Source organism: Gossypium hirsutum, chromosome A12 (genome assembly GCF_007990345.1).
Source record: "Gossypium hirsutum isolate 1008001.06 chromosome A12, Gossypium_hirsutum_v2.1, whole genome shotgun sequence".
Lineage (NCBI taxonomy): Eukaryota > Viridiplantae > Streptophyta > Magnoliopsida > Malvales > Malvaceae > Gossypium > Gossypium hirsutum.
In genome coordinates this window covers 18,389,219-18,412,751 of record NC_053435.1, presented here as the reverse complement: position 1 = coordinate 18,412,751, position 23,533 = coordinate 18,389,219, and the positions used below count along the sequence as shown (strand labels likewise).

Below are 23,533 nucleotides of genomic sequence, written 5' to 3'. Positions count from 1 at the left end.
GATAAATTTATTATGAAATGAATAAATTCAAATTTTGGTTTTAATTAAAGATGTATAATATTTTAAATAGATTAGTTGACATAAAATGACGCCAAAGTGACCTCTTTTACGTAGATTAGTTTATTTAAAATATTAAGATGATTATATGTTTTTGTGATTCATGCGTTTATTAATTGACCCAAAGGCAAGTTAATATTTAGCAGAATTTCAACGACATTTGTGATGATGATAAATGTATGACAATTATAAGGTTTTTTATTTGAACAATAAGTTAGTCCAAAGATTAATTAATTATTTGACATAATTTATTGTCAATGTTTGATTGTTACAACAAGAGTATCGCTTACTGTTAACATTATTGTCCAAAGACTTGATATTAATGTTGTGTTTGATATCTTAAGATGAGATTAGCAATTATCTTGAATTTATTATTTACTTATGAATATTGATGTAAGCTTGTTTTTATTTGTTCTATATTCAGCTAGTTCATCTTCTACTTAATGGGACTAATTTTAAGGAATGAAAAAGGCACTTATTTATAATGCTTGGCTGTATGGACATATACCTTACACTAAGGGAAGAACAACTTGTATCTCTCACTATGGAAAGCACTCATAATGTTAAGAGGGATTTTGAGGGGTGGGGTTATTCAAATTGCATGAGTCTAATGATCATGAAACACAACATTCCAGAAGCCTTTAGGGGCACAGAATCTGAAGAGATTACTCAAGCCAAGGGTTTCCTTGATGAAATTGAGAAATATTTTGCTAAAAATGATAAGGTTGAGATGACATCACTTCTGACTTCTTTGATGTCTATGAAATATAATCAAGGAAATGTAAGGGAGTACATTATGGAGATGTTCCATGTTGCTTCAAGACTTAAGGCACTTAAGATCGAGCTTTCTGAAGAATTTCTTGTTCTTATGGTTTCGAATCCATCAATGAGAGTAAAAAATGACAATTCTATATAGAGTTTCTATAACACCCCTCGCTCAACTCGATCGCCGAATCCAAGCTATAGGATGCTACATTTGTTGTCGGAGCAACTACAGTCAATTTATAGTAAAATATTCACATGCATGTGTAATTCAATGCCAAACATTATGGTTATATAATCAAAATCAAGTCTTAATTAAGCTGACAAAAATTCTTTCATCGACCAGAGCACGAAATAGGACCAAATTGCAAAGTTTCAAAATTTTAGGGCCAATGTCGTGATGTCAAAACAAGTCATTCAATCATTTATAATCAAACCAATTCAACATCAACTCAAGTTAACTCAAAACATTCCAAAACAATACACCTAATCATATTCCAAACTAAATCAATCAAATAACCAAAGTTTACCTATGTTAGGGAACCTTAAAACTTACCAATTCACTTCCATTTAATCACTTGTGTACACATTTACAAATATAGAATTTATAAGAATTAAGTACGAGCATTATCTATCAAGATTAGGTCACATTATTCAACCATGTACAAGTTATATATATGTTCAAATCCATTTCACCTCAACCACAAACCAAGCAAGTTACCAATTTTATCTCATTTCATACCATTCCATTTATAAACTTATTGAATTTCAAATATTTAGCATGAAATACCTATACATTCAACTCCATATATGAATCAAAACATAGAACCATTATAAGATACCAATCATTAAGACATTTATACATTAAAGTATGTACCAAAAACACTTATATACATGCCACAATTCCTTGACTCAAGATAATCAAAATAGATACCGAAATAATGATAGTGTAAGCTTCGAGGCAGTCCAGCTTGACACATTCCACAAAGTGATGATCTACAAGGGAAACGGAAAACCAACGGGGTAAACATATATATTGCTTAGTAAGTTCATAGCCATTAAACAAAAATTTACCTTATCCTTCAATTAAACGCAGTAAGCAACTAAGCTTGGAATAATTTGGCTAGGCATGACAATTCAGAACATTAATAAGGTGAGTTTAAACATATAATAAAACCATGTAATATCACAAGTGTTTAACATTCCATTTCATGTCATAATAAGTAATAAACTCAAATCTCATTCATTCCAATAGTAGTGTAACCGCACATATATATATCAAGGCTTTGTACTCAAAAATCATTCAATAATATTTCATTTAAGCATCAAGTTTAATTCATCTCATTTCAATTTCTTGTTTCATATAGCATGTTTCACCCGATGAACCCTAGTAAATGGACTCAGATACACAAGTATCTTCGATGCACCAGTTGCTCATTCGAGCTAAGTATACCCCTGTCAGTTTACCAGTCCAAGCTAAACTTTATAATGACACATCTGCTTGTGTGTCCAAGCTGAAAATATACATGTCAAGTTACTCATCTAGGCTAAACCTTTTAAATGACATTAAGTTACCAGTCCAAGCTAAACTTGTGTCACATGTATCTTTGAGTCCGCAACAAATGTTGGATCTTAATAATCATCTATAATCAATCTATACAAGTGTGCACAAGATATTATTGACATGCTAATCATATCCTAACCTTTACTAAGTTCACACGAGCCTCATTTTCAATTATAACCATCATTTTACAATTTAGTCCAATTCTCACCTTTCATACCAAATTACCACAAAACAACCCACAATATAACATATATACACAAATCAATTGTATAGAAACTTAAACACATTTATACCATATGAAATTACATGGTCAAAATAACAAACTAATTGAATCCTTAAGGACTATTCGACTAAATAAGAAAGATGAATATGAAAACCATCTCTTTCCATTCACTTAGATTTGTTTTTATACCTTAATTAAGAATTTTATTAACTTTAATTAAACTAATTATATTTTAATTAGCTTAATCACCCTTAGCCACTAACACACATTCCAAAATGGGTAAATTACCATTTTGGACTTTTGGTTAATTGTAATTTAAGTCTTTAAGCCTTTAGCCAATTAAAAACCTATAGCGATAATTTTTTACAATTTAATCTTTGTACCTTAATTAAGTAAATAATAGACAATATTGAAGGACTAAACATTAATAAACTTTTATACCAACCTCGTAAATATTTTAAATTAATATTTAGAAACCTGATTTATGAAAAAGGGATTTCGAAATTGCCTTTTCTGGCACCACTAAAAATTGGACTGTTATAGTTTCAATTATCATCAATCAAGTCCCAAGAAATATTGTATAAAGGACTTAGTATATAATTAGATAAGCCATAAATCAACCATAAAATCAAATGAAATTTATTCCCTTCAATAATAATAGTAATGCAAGTATGTTGTAACACTAATTGCACAAGTTGTGGTACCAACTATCCCAATACAGTCTGTAATAAGTCAACTATGCTATTACTCCCCTTACTCCATTCTCCCCCAGTCAACATGCATTAAATTCATTAAAGGCAATGAGATAGGGGCGCGACATCTTAAATAATCATGTACATATGAGTTGTAACTCATAGAACAACATAGATCGCTTCTATGAAACCTTGATAAAGTATTTATAATGGTTGACATATCCTCAATCTGATCAATATGAGCAACAAGTTCACATTTAACTATAGCATTAATTTTTTATTGATCTTCATAACTAACACAATGTTGTTATTATTTTCACCCAGATTTCTTTGTGAGCTCTTCTGGTTGTGGTTTGTGTTGGAAAATCTCATGTAACATCTAAATTTTGCTCTATTCTAAAATCATTGAGAAGCTTATAACATAGAGGTCAAATGTGACTTGTAACATCATAATAACATATATGTTTGACTTTCTTCTTATTCCATAATTGTTGTCGAGAGTATCGGATGTTGAAGGAAGTTCAAACAAGTAATAAGTTGTAAGATAAAAATTTGAAGCAAAGACTAAATCGTAAAGAAGTGAAAAGTAATAGGGCTAAATCATAAATACTCAACTTGAGGGTTCAAAATGGAAAAAGTTTTGGAACTAAAGTTGCAATTTTTCCAAAGGTGTGAATTGAGAAATTATAAATATTAAAAAGTGTCAAAGGCAAATTGGTCATTTTTCAAGAAAAATAGTTTTGGAAAAATTACTAAAATGTCGTTGGGTGTATTGGTAAATCATGGCCATTGGATTTACTTGGAGATTAAGGAGAGGAATATGAACCCTTAGATTATAATTATGATGTTGATGATATTTTTTTATTTTATTATTATTTTAGATAATATTGTATTAAGACATATTATTATTTTAATTGTTGTGTGGAAGCGTGTAAAATAGTAAAATTATTGTACTAAAAAATCACACTAAGTTCAATTCCCAGGAAAGAAAGGTGGATCACAAGAATCACTTAAGTACCAGGTCTTTCCTAGCCATAATATCCCTCTATCATAATTTAAAAGCACAATAAATCACTACAATCACACTTACAAAATATGTAAAATAATACAATAAAGAACACTAGAATTTTAACGAGGTTTAGCAAATTTTGCTTACATCCTCAGGCACTACCAAATATATTTCACTCCAAAATACAAGTGAAGATTTATAAAGAGAGAGAAAAATGTCTTAAGTAGAGAATGACAAATGTGGGTTGATGAAAAAATGAGAAATGGTTAGGCTTATTTATAGTGGAGGTTCAGGGATCAACTAGCAAAATCACTATACAATTAGGGACCAAAATATGCAATTATCTCATGCCAAATCTCAATCCCACTCTTGGTGCCTTAAATCTCAGGTTTCTAGTGCCAACATTTTGATACCCATATCTTTGTCTTTCCAACGTATGGATGATTGCCAATATTAATTAATATATATGTTATTATTATAAAAGAAGTATTAAGAAAACTCTTCATACTTTCAAAAAGCTCATAACATCCATAAAAAGGAGAATAAAGAAAATTTTCTCTTTATGCAATTTAGACATTTTTCATTGAATCCATCATTTTCACCCAAAATTCATGAAAATTCCCATAGCCACCAAAAAGGGAAAGTGAAGTAGATATCTTAGAGAGTTTGAGATCATTTTGGAAGCAAGAAATAGGAGTTGGAAGTGAAGTAAATTAAGAGAAGTTAGGAAATCAAGGTATCAAAGCTTGATGATAAAGATGGAAGTGTGAGAAAGCATGGATATGTGAAGAAATTAGTTAAGAAATTAAGGTAAGTGGTTTAATTATTATGTTATAATTATTTGAGTGTTTAATTTGATGAGATATTGGAAGAATTAATTTTGTATAATTATTTTCCATGTTCTGAGTAAAGAACATATTATGTTTATGTATGAAGAGAATGATGGATGATTTTAGGAATAATTGGATGAATGATTTTAAGTGAATAACTAAAAGAAAGTAAGTCTAAGTGGTTTAATTATGAAAATTTGTAATTCAAAATTTATTAGTGTGAATGATAAATTGTGTATTTGTAATATTAAAAGTGATAAATATTTATTTTAAATATTATCTGGATGAGTAAATTGAAATTTTATTTTTTAAATGATTAATTTGATAAAAATTGAACTAAGGACTAAATCATAAATTTGGCTTAAATTCTTAAATTAAGGATTTAAATAGAGAGATTAAATTTTGGATTTTTATGATAGGACTATAAGAATATGACATTTAAATTATTGGAAAAGTTGATGTTTTATATTAAAAGGATTAAATTGAAAATTTTCTAAAAGTTCAAAATTTAAGAGTTGAAATGTGGAAATCTGGAATTTTAATATCTTAATTGTTATATATGGTTTTTGGTTTGAAAAATTAGAAAAGAGAACATTATGTGATAGGAATTGATGTTATAAATACTAAATTATAGTGTCAGATCCCAAGTCTGGCAGGTCCAAAATTTAGGCGTATTCTAGTAAAATAATATGTTTGGTGAAATGTGATCTGCCCAATTGTTTCTTCTGGCACATATGTGTGGTGAATAGTAACCACCGTGTAAGTAAGTGAAGATTTTATATCAGATTATTCTGTTACCTCAAAAGAAATATTTTGTTAAGTGGAATGGTAATTATGGTATAAGTTAATGCCAAAGGTATAGTATGCCTTGTTTGTCTGAAGTATTGTGCTAGTTATGTTGTAAAGTGACCTAGTTAGTAGCCAACTGGATAGATTGGTCTGATATCTATAATGCAGGATTCTCATTTATGTTTCTCTCGAAAATTTTAAACCATTAAGAAAGAAAAATTCTAAAACTTGTGACACTTGCTAAATTCCACTAAGTAGGACGGGTTATATTTATATATGTGAAAAGGGTTTTGTAATAAGGGTTCTTCTTTATTGAATATGCTACTCTCTGATTCTTTTCTTTAGTCCAATGGTAGTTTTTTGCCTCCTTAAGCTGGAAGCTTAGGTTTTTGGTTTAATTGGTGGTCATTCCATCTCATCAATCTATGAAGTAAGCCACCAAAGTCCACAAGACAAGGCTGATAGTTGTCTAGGTGCAATACCATACTCATTCAGTACTGCACAAAAGATTGGATGAAGTGGCAAATGAAAACTAGCCTCTAGTAAAACTAAGGAAGAATAAAACCTAGGGTATTGTCACTCAAGTGACACCTCGGTGGCCGCCTGAATTCATAGGAAAAATTTGGGCGGAGAATACCCCAAGTTCCTAAATATTTGTGTATTTTATCCTAGGTGGTGCTACATTCATAAGTCATTCCACTAAAGTATAATGATTGAGCTCTTTTTTATTATATACCATTACAAAAGCTACTCATCAAATGCTCGTCCAATGACCTTGTCATAAGTTTGTTACTCTAATATGATATCCTTAATCTCTTTGGGATAAATCTATTCTTCCAATATGATCATATTTCATCTATAGCGCCCCATACCCGACCCTTGAGGAGGATCCAAGAATGACATGTTACAACCTTACATCTTTTCCCTTTTTCCAGACACAATTTAAAAAGAATTTAGACTTCACCAAAGCTAACTTAAGATAATAGAATTTTGAAATAGAAATCATGAAGTAAACTAGTACAAATCGAGACCATAAGCTTCATTACAAGAATTAGGGAAAAATTATAGTTTGACAAATACAATTTTAGTTAGAAAATATCGTTCTTTATAATCCTAAGCTTTAATGCCACCCCCATTGTCATGCATAACACAAAATGATTAAAAGTCTCGTAACAGAAAGTATCATCTGACGTGGTCCTTGGTGATTCCTTTACTTCTTCAATCATCCTGAAAAGGAAAGGTAACGAAGTAAGTTCATAGAACTTAATGAGTTCTAGAGCAGACACTAAGATAACTATACATGCGATAAACAAATGATCCTTCCCAACTCAGTGAAACACATAGTTTGCCCATTGGCGAATATTATACACAAGCAGACTTTATACAATTTTCCAATTGAAGAAATACCGAACTTACATAGACCTTATAGCAGACTAAGTCCTTTTAGCGCATACATTATACCCATACATTCATGTAGACAGCCTTCTTCGTGTTGGCCAAAAACCTTAGTTCATGTTCAGAGATCATATACTTCGTACACTTTTTTTTCCTTTGTCATGCTTTGCCAATCTGGTTTTGCAATTATCCATGCCCTACCAGAGGCTACATAACCATTTTCATGTATCGCGATATGCAAGTTCCATGCTCATATCATTGAAGGCAACGCCATGATCTCATTTCCTTTTTGTTCAGACCATATGGTTCCTTTTAAAGTATGCAGGTATTAACTCAACACGAAACAAGGCCCTTATAATGTTTATACAAATATGCCAGACTAGAATTTTCACAATAAGCATTCGTTACTTTGGTGCAAACACTTTACCTTCACAGAACAGGTAAACTTACCTTATACCAAACATGAACAAAAACATAACACACCTATGGAGTATAAAGGAACTCACCAAAAAAGTTGCAAAAAAGCTCAAAGAACAAGACCCTTGCCCTTATCTCAAGAGCTTTTAGAAATTTCTTGAGCTATAACATGAAGAGTTATCTTATCAAATCATTTTACCAAAAACTAAACATGTCTAACAAGAGTGTTAAAAGGAAATCCAGAATCTTAAAGTTTCCTCCTTATTTCCTTTAAACTAACCCTAAAGCATAAAACCTTAGGGTCCCGTGAATAACCATGAAAATAAATTGAGTTTCATTAGTATTTACCAGGTACCAACGTCGGTGGAGTTTGCTGATTACAATAAACTCAATCCTTCAGACAAGTCTTAGTTCCGAGTTTTTTGAGAAAATGTAAAGAAAGTTCTTGGAGAGAAAATTAATTTTGCTAAAGAAAGCATAAAACTTTATCAGAAAGCCAATGCTGGATTTATACAGGTGTACAGGAAAGGAAAACTTAGTGGGCAAGTTTATCCTCTCACTACCTTTTCTTCGGTACTCGTGACTAATAACATTCTCTCTCATCTTAAATGCATGTCCTTTCAATTTTTAAAACCTTATCTCATTCTAACTAGTACTCTTTAGGCCAACTACATGTTTCCAAATAAAATAATAATAAATTTGACCATTCTTTTAAACTAAGGGCTTAACACTTAAGGAATAAACACAAATGTCTATGAGCTGGGGTAACGTATACCCTGTAAGGGAGTTTTCCAGACCACCAAGCTCGCCTTAATAAAGATTTCACCCAAAGGCACATTTTATATTCTTTGAACACTTAGCCATATCTAGTACCATATTCACTTAGAACTTATTCTATAAATCTTACTTCTAATAACAATACTCAAATACTATGGCTTTGTCGAGCGGGATGTTACATGATCTCATGATAACCATTACATCTTCTTTCATTAAAATTCAATTACTATCAAATAGAAATTAAATCATTTATCACTGAGATAATGACCCATGGCCACATTACTTTCCATCTATCATGTAATATCGATAAGAGGATATCATTTACCCTTTACTGGGCTATGAATTCCATTATTGTGGAATGATGTTACATCATGCAAAAGTCGTTTTAGAGTACCAAATCTCGTTTCCTTATCTATTTGAACTCAGGTTTTCATTTACATCAAAGTATACAGTTCACACATTTATCATCCATCATCCACTTAAGATTAATTTATGCCATACTATGAACGTCACAAGTGAATAAATCCATAAATTCATCTTGGATCTATTCTACTTGGGTCCTATCTAATGTACTATCAGTCTAGTCAGTCACATCTATATCTCTGTTTTCTGGAGTCATTTGCTTCGATACCCAAGACAAAGTATCTCCCCAATTGGATTTGGTAGATGACATATTAGTCTTTTAATCGATTTGTTCAATTCTGATTAGACTAAGGATGTGTTTAGATTATCTACTAATATAATTTTTCTTTCCATATTATGATTTGACCATGTAATACCATTTAATATTAGTTGAATATTAGATAATCTATAAGCCAATATTTGTTTTTATTTTACTTTGTGTGCAAAAACAATTGAGGATTATATACGAAGATATTAATGATACTGATGGATATTTTATTAAACCAAATTGTTTAAAAAATAAAAGTACATATAAATGGAACATTACACTAAGGGCTCTATATCTCAACATTTTCAAACTGTCTTTAGATTCATTTCAAAAGTTTGTAATAAACCTATCAACTCATCAACACACATAGTGTTGATGTCCTTGGCCTTTTCAATGATTATCACTTTTATTGCAAACTTCTCAACCAACCATAGTAGCATCTTTTATACTAGTTTCTCCTCAAAATATTTCTCGCCAAGAGCAAATTCTTCATTAATTAAGGGTGTTTTTGATAAACTGAAATTTTAATTGTTAAACAATTAAGTATTGTAACCTCCCCAAATCAGCCTAAACATTAGGCTTGAATTCGGGAGATTAAATCGGCCACTGAGATGGCCTAGCAGAGTTATCGAAATTATAAAACAATCATTTTAAAACATTTATTTATCTTTTAGAAAAAAAAACTGAGTCTATTTTTAGAAAACGACACATGTGTAGACAAAATACGATTAATTTAATATTTTTCTTGTAAAAGGTGATTACCATCAAAAACTTAGTTTTCAGGTTTTTTATTAGACAAAATTTAATTATGACCTAGCAGCGGAAATGTGACATTTCCTTAGTTTTAGGAAAATCTATTTTTCTTGCATAATTGATTGAAAACTCGTATTTCAACATTTAAAAAATAAATAAATAAAGAACTTAAATGCCATGCATGCTACGTAAAATCAAAACCTAAGCCCCATGCCACAATTCAAAATAAAACATTACAGTCTCTGAATAACAAAATAGTAAATAACAATTTGATAAAATATCTTAATAAACAAAACCAAGCCAAGACCCTTCAGATGCCTTGCCCACGTCCTAATTTGGTGGGTTATCTTTAAAGATAAAAAAAGAGTGAACTATGAAGCTCAATGTGAGTTTCATCACGAGAAAATCAGTGCAAATAGCCCTTAAGACATAATAAATCATAGAATAATCGCAATCAAGTAATAATTCAGAGTATCGATTTTTCAAACTATCCATTATTTGTATCAAATAATTCATAATAGCAATTTTAGAATAACAATTCTTCAATTTACTCAATAATATATATGTATCCAAGTCATTTTAAAAATTCCAGCTTTGTATGAATATGCTTTCATATATGCCATACAACTTTGGTTTTTAACAAAAAAAAGATCCTACCCCACCGCTACACATCACAATAGGAGTTTCCATGAACTCCATCCACCAACACACTGGATTTGTGGTGAAACCATTACTAGTTCACAGATAAACTGGCAATGACTGTGGACATACAACAAAATCCCTGCATATGGAATTTACCTCTGGCTATAGATTTACAGCAAATAATGTAGGAAAAATCTGCTATTGGCTTGTGGATGCAGAACATGTTTAAAGCTGATAACAGCAAAAGGGTTGTGGATGCATAGCAAAAATGTCGCAAGTGGAATCTGCCTTTGGCTATGGGTACACAGTGAGACCTACAAATAGAATTTGCCTCTAGTTATGGGTACACAACAAAATAATCCAGATAAACTGTTATTACTTCCTCCGTTCATAACATCTCACCCTGTACAATGCAATATCAATATGGCATGCTCAAAATAGATTAATATAGTAGCATTTAATATGCCTTTATCAAAACAATACAGTAGCAAACAATATGCTTATAACAGTTCGATTCAGTAGCAATTAATATGCTTGTGAGAAATAAACTCAATAACTGAAGTCATGCTTTCTATGTGATCGGTTGAACGATATAAGTCATACTATACGTACAATCACAAATAAAAATACAAAAGACATATGTGTTGTTCATAATTAATGTATATATATATAAATATCATATGAATCCAGTCCATCAAATCATAGATTCTAACATAATCCGTACTATCAGGGACTTAATTGAATAAAATAAAAAATTAAAATAGTTCGAAATATATTTAGGGACTAAACTGATCAAATCATAAAATTTCTAGGCAAAATTGTAAAAATCTTAAGAACAATGGCACATGACCTTGTGGATAGATTGTATGGATGTTACAGACCATGTGGAAGGGTTACACGACCATGTGGAAATTTCAAAATCAACCTACATGAAGGACACAACCATGTTGTAGGTCAAGTGAGATTCTAACTATTTTAGGGTTTCAAAGACACATGGCCATGCGTGGGGTCGTGTGGTCCACACGTGTGGCCCTATTCTAAGACATGATTTGCCCCGATTCGCTTATAAAAGAACACACACCTCTAACTGGGAATTCGATCGACATTCCTTATGCTTGGTTCTAATCCAATTCACTTAAATCAGGTCCTTCAAACGAAATTTACACAAGAATTAATGACTGATTTCAAGATTTATCAAGATTATCGAGAGATTTGTCAAGAATCGTAAAAGATTTATTAAATTGAATGAAATATTATCACTAGATAAAAATATTACAAAAATTTGGGATCTAAACATCGAAAACGAGGTGTACTTACTAATTCTTAGTAAGGATGCTATTGACGACAATTACAAAATCGATAGAGAGAACGTTTGAATGAAAGATTATTTTATTCAAGAAAACAAAACTATTATCGAAAATTAGGATGAAAATATGGTGTAAAGAAAAGGGAAAACATTAAAAAGAGAATAAATAGAAAGATGGGGAGCAAATTCTATTAGGTTTTGAAAAGGGTTAATATGAAAATCTAATTAGGAAAAGAAGATAAAAAAGATGGTGGAATCCTAATTCTATTGAAATTTTGAGAAAAAGGCAAGATATGAATTCTAATTAGGAAAGAATTGAGTCAATTCCTAGGGTTTACAGGTTTGTAAACTGTAGGGGCTGCATAAGCAAATTTTCTAAATTAGGAGCAGGGGCGGCAATTTGCAAATTTCTCTTTATTCTTGGCCGAATATAAAGGGGAAATATAAGGGAGATGCGTGGCTCAAACTTGAGCAAACAAGGGGGAAGCAAGTGTGTTAACCATTAGGTCACGTAAGATCTATTTCTTGTGTAATTTTTACTTCAAATAATATTTGTTTTAGTGTGACTTTTATCTTAGGTTGCTGTAAATAAAAGGAAAAAAAAATAAGAGAAAAGAAGCTTGAACTTAAGACCTCTAAGATAAGAGAATAGCACTTAACCATCAAGCTTAAAACTTATTTCTTACTTATTTTAGTCACTTAATTATATATATTTATTTTGGGCTCAACTTACATATTCTTTATTAGCTTACATGTGTACTCAATTTTGTTCTTATTAACTTATTTAACTTTATAGTTTTTAACACACTCCATTTTAGTTTATATACAATAATTACTACTTATAGTCAAATCTCATTATTAATATATTAATTCATTTTTACCCCTTTTCCAATTAGGTTCTAACTAAATTAAAACACACTATTTTCAAATTAAACCTCGTAATCAAGTTTTGTTTTAAAGTAATTAATATAATAAAACTTGATTATATTATTTTAATACTTTAATTAATTATTTATGATCTGAATTTTGGTATTCGTTCCAAACTCTTGATTTATAAACGCACAAAGATAACCTTATAAATCGGGGTGTGACCACTTTCTATTTTCACAAACCCAATTCTTCTAACCCAGTTTTTGGAGTGTGACAAGTATTGAATTTTTATTGCTAAATTTTATAAGCGTTAAACTTATATTAGAAAATTGTTTGGTAAATTAGTAAATATAAGTACTAAATATAATTATATTGTTCAATAAAATTAAATATTGATTTCAAAAAATATTGATTTTTTAATTTCAATCTTATTAATATAATATTTTTATATTATTTTGGATAATTTTAAATAAAAGATACAAATGGTAATTTGAATGTCTTATTTTTGTTAAAAAAGAATAATTTATTTTAATTTTTTAATAAAATAAAATCAACTTAATATTTTCTACATTGAGTGATAATTAGCTACTTACTTACGTATCTTATTCAACACTTTTTTGTTAAAAATTTTATATTAAGTAAAAAATTAAAATAATTATCAAACACATTTAAAATATTAAATGTTGAATATTTTCATTTTCAGTGAAATGAAAATTTTCTATGGTTTTTCAAGCACGCCCTAAGTCGCAAAATCTAGCATAAAACTCATAAATAGATTAATCTTCACAAATTCTTAAAATTTTAATCATAGTATAAGCATCTAAGTTCCTTCATGGGTTGTCTCCAAAATGTTTCAAGCTTCTCATGTTGTAACACATTTGAAAATTCTTTTAAACTCTTATGTATACACCATTAAAGATAGCATATCAGGATTTTGGATTTTAGTATGGGCCTTGCCTTCTTTAGTAGTCTAATTTGCTTCGGATTTTGGAGTTCTCGTAACAATTTGGGGAAGATCTCATCCATTCAACACAACTTTCCATGCTTTTTCAACAATTGATTTGATAAAAGTATTCATTCAAACTTTCTAATAGATGTAATTAGATTTATCCAAGAATGATAGACGTATACTTGAATCACCTTTCTTCATGGACTCCATTCTTGATTACTAGTTTAATTTCCAGACACATGATCTCACTAGTTACATTAGTGAGATGCTTTGATACCAAATTAAAGTTGGTAACCTGTTGTGGTACGCTATGTAGTCACAAGTTTCGACATAAGTATTGGCGTAGGTAAAAACTAACAAGAGAACAAACATAGAGAGTTGTTTTTGAAGTTTGATGTATCACCTACCTCTATGTGGCATTGCCTAGAGAAGAATTCCACTAGTAAACTCACTATATAAACAATGATTTAAGTCTAATTTACCCTAATCCTTAGATAATTGTGCCCCTACCCTATTACATTTAGTTTGAACTATCCCCAAACATCCTTTCCTATTAATGTTTATTAACTAATCACTCAAATGTGAATAAAACATACTAAACATAATTCTTTACAATGAACATAAAATTCCCCTTTTAATTCTCTGTTAAATCCCACACCAAATTCCACGAAATAGCTTTTATATAAATTAACTGCAAACATCGACTTCTCTTGCTTAGTTTAATCTTTTTATATCGTGAGTCAAATTGGAAAATTAATTTATGAATAGTGTATATCAATATCTTATCACCAAGTCATTATTCGAATGCTTCAAACCAATCTTCAAGTCTCCCACTTGATCCAAGACTTCTCTAAGGTTGTTGTAGCTTCAACCTTGATAAGAATTAAGTATATTTGATTTTGGATTCTTAAAAAACATGTTGCATATGTTACTAAATGATTTAGGACTTATCCTAACTCTATCTGGATCATTAAGTGTCATTCTTGAAATAGAACTTTTCTTTCTTGAAGTTTTCTAAATGTGTTGCATCGAGTAGGTAAATTACTATATATTTTTTATTAGATAATTATAAACATAAGAATAAATATAAAGTGTAAAATTTTCAACAAATAAAATTGATGTACAGATAAGGATGATAAAACTCAAACCGTTTGATAGATTTCGAACCAATTCGATTGGAGTAATATCCTTTTTTTAAAGTGAATGCAATACATGGCAATGTGGATTTTTTTACAGTAGTTATAGAACAGTTACGGTAATCGCTTGCCATGGCCTACTCATTATATGAAATTACTAATTTACCCTTTTATATGTAACTATTAAAAATATAATTTTTTTGTAAAAAGATCAAATGTTCTATGTTTAAATATTTTCTTAACTTTAGAAAAGAATAAAAATATTGTATATAACAAGAAAAAAATTAAATTGAAGTGTAGTAGGGTGGGGATAAATCATCCAATATCCAAAGAAGTAATAGTGATTTTCAATATTACACATCCATAGGAGAGTAGGACAAGTGATGAAATACAATGTGCCAAGTATGGAGTGATGGCGGATTTAGTATCCCCATCCCTCCATTGCTATCTTTATAAAAACAATTTATGATTTGTAACTTGTTTACTAACATAACCAATCAATGAAATTTATCTTAAAGAGCTAAAACGTAAACATCAGTTCAAACAATTTTATATAAGCTGCTAATTTGTGAACTATTTTTTTTACTTATCTTTTTTTTATACATACCAAATCAAATAAAAAATTTAAAGCATAAAAATTAGGAGGGAGTAAAATTCGATTTGATTTGAAAAAATGAAAAAAAAATTAGAATTTTGAATTAATCGAATTGAGTTATTCGAGTCAACTCGAATAAGTAACTTAAGTTTTGAGTTCGAGTGGAGTTGAGTTTTACAATTCGAATAACTCAAATAATTCTAATAATTCAAATAATAGATTGGTGTAAATACCCTTTTGGTTCCTATCAATTTTGAAAATTAGTAAATTGGTCTCTCTCTCAACAAAAATTAAAAAAAAAATTCAAAAATTTTAAATAAATTTTAAAATTCAAAATATTTATAAAAAATATAAAATTTATATTTTTAAAAAATTTTAAAAAAAATTTAAAAAAATTCTAAAGAATATATAAATAAAGTTAAAATTTTAAATTATTTTTAAAATAATAATTTTGGGACCTAAATAATTCAAGTTTATGATTATTATTATTATTATTATTATTCTTTAAAAAAGTTTTCAAATATATATGGTTTTAAATTTATGTACTCTAGCATGTAATTAGTTATATTGTAATAATATTTAAATTTGATATGTTTAATTTTTTAAGTTAACCTAAACAATTTCACTCAATTCGATTCGAATTTCATTTTACTTGAATTGATTCGAAAAAATTTTAAATCGAGTTAGGATGATAAAATATAACTCGTCAACTCGATTAACTCAAAAAAATTTTCACTCGATTCGATCGAAAGCTCATCTCTATTTCCTTATTTATTTCACTTGAACTATATGAATTATCACATAAAAAATAGGCTTCTCATTGCTTAATTATTATATATATAGAAAGTCAAATGGATTAAATTCTTGCGATGAATTATGATCCGTACTCGGCTGCGCCGTTCCCGTTTCTTTTAGGCCAAAGCCGACCTTCCAAAAGTAATGTTACTTAAATATTCACAAAGAAATTAAATAGAGAGGAAAAAAGACCATAAGTTATGAAAATGCTGTTTTCAAGAAATACCACCAATTTAATAAACTTGGTGAATTAATTATTGGGAATATTTTCAGCTGAACATGAATTAATTAATAACTTGTGGGATTCGAAGTTTGCGCATACAAAAAAATATTTTGCATGCATTGATATACGAGCCCATGCTTCCATTTGCATGATCTAAATATGTATATATAAGAATAAGGATTTGTTATTTGTTTGTATACAACTCTTACCAAGTCTCCTTTTTATCAACTTTCACTCCTTCGGAAGCCTTTGAATTTCGGTACATCTTTTTTTCTTCTTTTAAGTATTTCAATCATTCCCCACTACATATTCAACCCTACTAGTTTGTATTCTATGAGTAAACTTTGAATATATATAGTTCAATCTAAGTATAGGGTCGAGTAAGTGTTTGAGAATTTGTCAACTTTTGGTATAAATCTTATGACCCTTTTTTACTAGTATCGCTGTTTGTTTCTTTAGGGCAAAAAAAGATTGAATTGACGGGACAAAGTTGAAGATAAAAAAAGAATGAAACAGGTCATTTTCCTGCTAGTTTTACTTGGAATATTGTGTTGCTTTAGTATCTTCCGTGCCAATGCAGAAGATCCATATAGATACTATACTTGGGTTGTCACATATGGAACTCGGGCTCCTCTTGGTGTTTACCAACGGGTTTGTTTCTATAACCAAGCACCAATTTCTTCTTCTAATTTTTTTTGAAGGACAGTGTTCAAAGACATGTTTCGTTTTACAATTTTCGCAGGTTATTCTTATTAATAATCAATTTCCAGGACCTCCAATAGAAGCAGTGACTAATGACAACATCATTGTAAATGTCATCAATCAATTAGATGAACCCTTCCTTATTACATGGTTAGTTTCCTCAGCCTCATTGCTTATTTTATTCATGCTGTGAGATCAAGGTCAATAATCCATTTTTGGTTGTGGAAATTAGGCATGGAATTAAACAGAGGAAGACTTCATGGCAAGATGGTGTGCTTGGGACCAATTGTCCCATCCCTCCCCACTCAAACTGGACCTACAAATTCCAATTGAAGGATCAAATTGGGACCTACATGTACTACCCTTCAATTTCAATGCACAGAGCTATTGGTGGTTTTGGGGCTGTTAATGTTAACCAAAGGTCTGTGATTTCAATCCCATACCCTGCATTTGCTGGAGATTTCACTTTGCTTATTGGTGATTGGTACAAGGCTGGCGACAAGGTTTGTCATTTCTTTTTCAATCATTTGATCTGCAATGGCTCCAATCAATTGTTAAACTTTGTGAGACAATGTTGTAACCAAATACATTTTCACACAGGCCTTGAGGAAAAGGCTGAATTCAGGCTTGGCAACTCCTCTGCCTGATGGCCTTCTTATAAATGGTCTCCACAAATCTTCGGTTTTCACTGGTCAGAAAGGTAATTATCGTCATCATAATTGAGTTCACTCTTTAAGAAAACCTTTCGCCTCTCTTTGGCTTAAACAAGAGGGCTTTGTGAAGGACTGCTGAATTTAGCTTGTTTCCTGATTAATTACAGGGAAAACTTACAGGTTCAGGATTACAAATGTGGGTATATCGACATCAATTAACTTCAGGATCCAGGGTCATTCACTGATATTAGTTGAAGTTGAAGGAAGCCATAGTTTGCAGGAGGTGTACGAGTCCATTGATATTCATCCGGGTCAATCCATAACTGCTTTGGTTACCTTGCGTGGGGCAATTAAGGACTATTACATTGTGGCTTCCACACGTTTCACAAAGCCTATTCTCACCACTACTGGTATTCTTCGCTATCAAGGTTCCGACACTCCACCCTCTTTGCCGTTGCCTATTGCCCCAACTTATCACGTTCATTGGTCCATGAAACAAGCCAGGACTATCAGGTAATAATCGGACCGACTTGATCGGAGAATTGTTGATCATCATGTGTATCCTACAATGCTAACATTGTTCTCATTCTTTTTGTGGGTCTTAGATTGAACTTGACAGCAAATGCTGCTAGGCCTAATCCCCAAGGAACATTCCACTATGGTCAAATAAATATTGTGAGAAGACTTGTTTTGGCTAATGCAAAAGTCAAGATAAACGGCAAGTTGCGTTATACTGTTAATGGGATATCCTATGTAGATCCAACCACTCCATTGAAGCTTGCAGATTGGTTTAACATCCCTGGTGTTTTCAGCTTAAACAACATCAAGGATTTGCCAACTTCAAGGCCACCAGCCTTGGGTGTATCTGTCTTTGATCTCACCCTCCATGACTTTGTTGAGATTGTTTTCCAAAACACTGAACCCACCATCCAATCTTGGCATCTCGACGGATCGAGTTTCTACGTCGTCGGGTATGCTTTTACAGAGTCTAACATTCTACCAATCAATTACAGGCAACATTATACTTTAATCATCAATTTAACATTTTCTTTGAAATACCAGGTATGGTGGTGGAAAGTGGACAACTGCCTTAAAGAAACGCTACAATCTGGTTGATGCAATATCTAGACACACCGTTCAGGTATATGATCCACACCATGGCAATTAAAACATCTTTAATCTTTGGTGTTTCAAAAATGGAAACATATGAACTTAACTAGAAAAACATCGGCAGGTATATCCCAATTCTTGGACTGCAGTTTTGGTTTCTTTGGACAACAAAGGAATGTGGAACTTGAGGTCACAAATATGGTCGGATCGGTTCCTAGGCAAGCAAACTTATCTCAGAGTTTGGAACGACGAGAAAAGCTTGTACACTGAGACTGACATTCCTCCTAATGCACTGCGTTGTGGCAAGGCCATCCATTTATAGAACATTAAATGTGGCTTTATTGCTGTCATTTATATTTTCTTCATGTTAAGCTAGTTTTCTGATTCTTCCCCCCCCCCTTCAATTTCAGTTACGAGGGTGTGACTGTTGGAATGAAAAATAGGGGAGTTTAGGCTTCAAAACACTTGTTGTTCTAGCTAGATTACTTTACAAGGTAAACGCAATAAACATTTTGCCCTTTCCGGGTTTAGTCCAGTTGATTTACACAATATGTTAAATATTGACAGCATTTTCCACAATGACATGGACATCCTTAATGTTTCATTGTCAATATGATTCTTGGAAAACAAGTTTGATTGAACAGTGGACAGCTCATTCAACTACACCCAAAAAGCACTCAAATTTCAATTGATTCTACCGCAATCTTAGATAGCATATTATTCCATCCATGAATGACCAAGTCTAGAAAGAAAACTAGTAAACAAGTATAGGGGATTGAATGATGATGAAAATGGACATCAGACATCATCAAAATTCGTAGCGTAATGTGCACAATTAGGTACCTAATATCGGTACACATACATGACTTAATCATTAGAGCCATGTTACTTTTGGTGAGGGTTGCTTACAAATTAATATTGAGATTTTAATCTCAACTTATTAGATTAGATTTTTAAAAAATAGTTGTATGAATTAAAACTCTGTTCAAACTGTGGCCCTAAATTAGATCAGAAAAGGCAACAAATTAAGCTTAAGTCAAGCCAAGTCTACTTTGTATGAATAAATAAATAAATAAATAGAAAATATCTAGAGAAAAAGAAGAGAGTGAAGAAGGAATAAAAACAGAAGGCCAACGTCCAGAGAAAAAGGCAATTAGAGGCAGACGATAACTCTTCAAACATTAAGGCTGCAATGGAATCCTCCTTTCCACTGCGGGAATCAAATTGTTGTTTACGAAAACTTTTCCCAATGGCTGCTTTAAGAAACCTATTTCATCTCTTTCTTATACCAAAAAAACAATTTAGAGAATCTTTAATTTCATATGCAATCCACCAGTCGGTCTATTATAGTTATGAAATTCATCAGAAAAGCAGATGAAGAAACCCTAAAAGCTTTTTATTTAACCAAGGTAGTTGCCAATGTCTTTTTTATTTTAACTAAATCACATCTTTCATTTTCTTTTAGCTCTTAAGTTGAAGCTGAACCCTTTTCATACCTGTAGTCAAACTCAAAGGTCACTTTTTCAATATGGAGCATTGAAAATAAATAAAACTACTAACATTTTTCCACCTTTGATACTTCATCTTCATCATTGGTACATTCTAATAAGTTAATTAAACACACCTCAAATCACACTTCAAAGAGAAAGAAAACAAAGAATTGAACATACGAACGAACGAACGAAACAACCCCATGCTACCCCTACAGCCATATATATATATATCCATATACCAGAATGCACTGTAACGACTATTAGCATATTAATTAAAAGCTGAGATAAAATGAAAGGGCGGGGGGGAAGGGTTCTTTACGGATATGCACCATTAGTTGTTGGGAGATCAGACCATGATGATGAAAATGCAGGATTCCAGTAACCCAGTTCTCCACCTGCAACTGGAGCTGACTCCAAAACTGTTGAAGAAGATGAAGAGGAACCCACATTGCTTAGAACTACTGCGGAGCTATCAGAGTAATAATTTGATGATGATTTCAACCTCTGATACAGTTCTTGAAATCCTGTATTTTGAACTTCACCTAGTAGGAACGATCCATTATTATTATTACTCTGATGTTGCTGTTGAGCTTGGTGTTGATTGTTTTTCCAAAAAGGGCTGCAAAGTCCTAGAGAAGGGACCTGGCTAAGGGGATCCAAACCTAGGGTTCGAGCATTTAACGCAGCATTTGCAACAGCTGGCTCGTTCATTGCATGCGATCCAAGCAAGCTCACCTCTTCCTTAATACTAACAGGATTATTAGTGGACAAAGTGTTAGCGTTAGGGTTTGGGGTAGTTCTCAATAAGGCTAGAAGATGAGAACTCTGAGGTGAAGCCCAAAGGATTGGACTAGATTGAAGGTCATGATCGAACCCATTTCCAAGACCAGTTCTTCCAATATCAGACACTACAGTTTTCATCTTAGCAGCACTTGATTTTCCCATAGATGTTGAAACAGAAGCAGCAGTAGTAGTGTTCTTGTTTTTCCTACATCCACCTCCAATAGGAACATTCCTAAGAGCACCTCCTTTGGTCCAATACCGACGACAAGTCTTGCAAAAGTGACGAGGCTGGGTGAGATTGTAGTTGTTGTAATAACAAAACTTGGTGTTGGAGGAATCACATCTGGGGCACCTCAAATTCTGGGTCTGATCAGACTTTGCTGCTGAAGCTGTAGAGTTAGTAGTTGTAGTTGATGACGAAGTTGTTGAAGGAGATGGTGCTGGAGAAGAAGCCAGGGTTCCATCCAAAATGGTTCCAGTGATAGAGATTCTTCTCCCAGCAGTACCTCCAAAATGAAAGCCAGAAGAGCCTCCTAGGAGTTCTTGAATCATCTTTTGGAAAATTCCTTCTCTTTGTATAGATCTACAACAATCCAAAAAAAAAGAAAGAGAAAAGCAAAGAAGCAGGTAAGTCTTTCTTTTCTTTTGAGTTTTAGTGGTTTGAAAAAGATAAAAGTAGGTTTTGTTGTCTTCAGCTTATGCATGATCCATGACCATGAGAGAGAGAGAGAGATTGATAGAGGTTTGAAACATGACTTGCGTTTGTTATATCTCAATTGAGCTGGCTTTTCTTTCCTATGGGTTGCATAAGAATAGAGGATGGGACTTGGGGATGCTTTAATATAACATATATCCCATCATTGGTAAAGATAAACAACAGCCTTGCTTTAGTGTATATCTATCTCAGAAAAGCAAGTGGTTTTGGGTTAGGAATTGGACTGTTTATTAGCAGTTTTTAAGTGGCAAAGTTAAATCATTCTTTTTTTCACTCCATTTCCCACTCTACCCTTTGATTCTCATGTTATTCTTCACTTGTAAAAAGAATCAAATCTTATTTCAAAGACCTCAATTATTGTCTTTTATGATGTCCTTATATGTTAATATAATTTTATACCCTGTATTTAATTAAAATACATCCATTTTTCAAGCATTTTAAATGCTGAAAGTGGAGAATAATTAAACTGTGAGAAAGGGTAGAGACTGGATAATCATAACAGTAATCAAGTTTCCTTTAAGAAAAATCATTGCTTGGGTTGGGTTGAGCAAATCTCATAATTTTGAATAAGTATACATATTAATATCAATATGATAAAAAATATATAATAATGATAACCAATTAATATAAAGGAAACTTGATGATGAAACATAAATGATGGAAACGAAGTTGGGGAGGGGGCCCGACGGTGTTATATGTGTTTGCATGTTGAAAAATGGGGTTGAGTTGAAAATACATGATTAGGGATAGAAAGAAGGGCTAATGACATGAAAGTACGTGTAAAGTGGGGCGTCCCCACTGCCCCCCAACTAAAGCCACTGACCGAGACTTATGGCTTCAATTTTACCGGCCTTCCTAGTTAATCCCACCATCGATTGTTAGATCCCTACAAGTGCATGAGTGAACCACCATATGGTCGATGGTTCATCGCATGTATTGGACGCCTCCACAATGAAATTGGGTTAACCCATTCTTAACACGTGTGTGCATGAATGCCAGGATTTACATAATATTCATATGGCTTCAATCATAGATTTTGAATTGGTTAATGTGATCTCGCCTAAAAATTCAATTCATAGTTTCTTAAATTTTATTAATCTAACATATTTATTTTTTATCAATCATCAATTCTATTATTTAAATTATTAATTAAGAGTGTTCACTTTATTTTAAGGTCGTAAAATCAATATACAAACTGTGTTTGTATGATTTAATTTAAATAAATGCATGTGGAATATATGAGTTTGAAGTTCTATTGTATCAAAAAAAATTCTATCAATTTTTTTTAAATGTAAAAGTAAGACTCAATTTTTAATTTTTTAAGTACAGAGACTAAATCTCAATTTTTTTCTAAATCACCAACTTAATTTGATTGTCTTAATTTTTTAAATTTTGCCAAAACTTGCTTGGAATAGTAGGTAGAATTTTCATCGGGTGCCTAGATGGCATAGATTCTAATCTTGCCATCCCTTTCCCCCTCCTGAATATTTTAATGATAAAAAATAAAAATAATAAAATTATGTTTGATTTAATATTTCACTAAATTTTACTAGATTATGATACACTCGTGATCTAAGTAAAAAATTATATAATAAATATATTTTAAATTTTGATATAAAAAAA

The 23,533-nt window shown here is 31.5% G+C and overlaps 2 protein-coding genes across 3 annotated transcripts; one reads left to right on the top strand and one right to left on the bottom strand.

Moving 5' to 3' along the window:
* Nucleotides 1-16,649: 16,649 nt before the first annotated feature.
* On the top strand, nucleotides 16,650-19,454 carry LOC107933158 (L-ascorbate oxidase homolog). 2 transcript variants are annotated; one of them, XM_016865311.1, is made up of 9 exons: nucleotides 16,650-16,713; nucleotides 16,914-17,105; nucleotides 17,197-17,306; nucleotides 17,389-17,659; nucleotides 17,757-17,856; nucleotides 17,977-18,322; nucleotides 18,415-18,780; nucleotides 18,872-18,950; nucleotides 19,044-19,454. In XM_016865311.1, the coding sequence occupies exons 2-9, from the start codon at nucleotides 16,962-16,964 to the stop codon at nucleotides 19,239-19,241; spliced, it is 1,614 nt and encodes a 537-aa protein (XP_016720800.1). In that variant the 5' UTR covers nucleotides 16,650-16,713; nucleotides 16,914-16,961; the 3' UTR covers nucleotides 19,242-19,454. The 2 variants fall into 2 exon arrangements, with proteins under 2 accessions (XP_016720800.1, XP_016720811.1); XM_016865322.2 differs by lacking the exon at nucleotides 16,650-16,713 and having other exon boundaries at nucleotides 16,738-17,105.
* Nucleotides 19,455-20,462: 1,008 nt separating this feature from the next.
* Nucleotides 20,463-22,130, bottom strand: LOC107933165 (dof zinc finger protein DOF5.7). Its single transcript, XM_016865334.2, has one exon. It carries the CDS (start codon nucleotides 21,745-21,747, stop codon nucleotides 20,728-20,730), a length of 1,020 nt encoding a protein of 339 aa, XP_016720823.1. The 5' UTR covers nucleotides 21,748-22,130; the 3' UTR covers nucleotides 20,463-20,727.
* Between the last annotated feature and the right edge of the window lie 1,403 nt (nucleotides 22,131-23,533).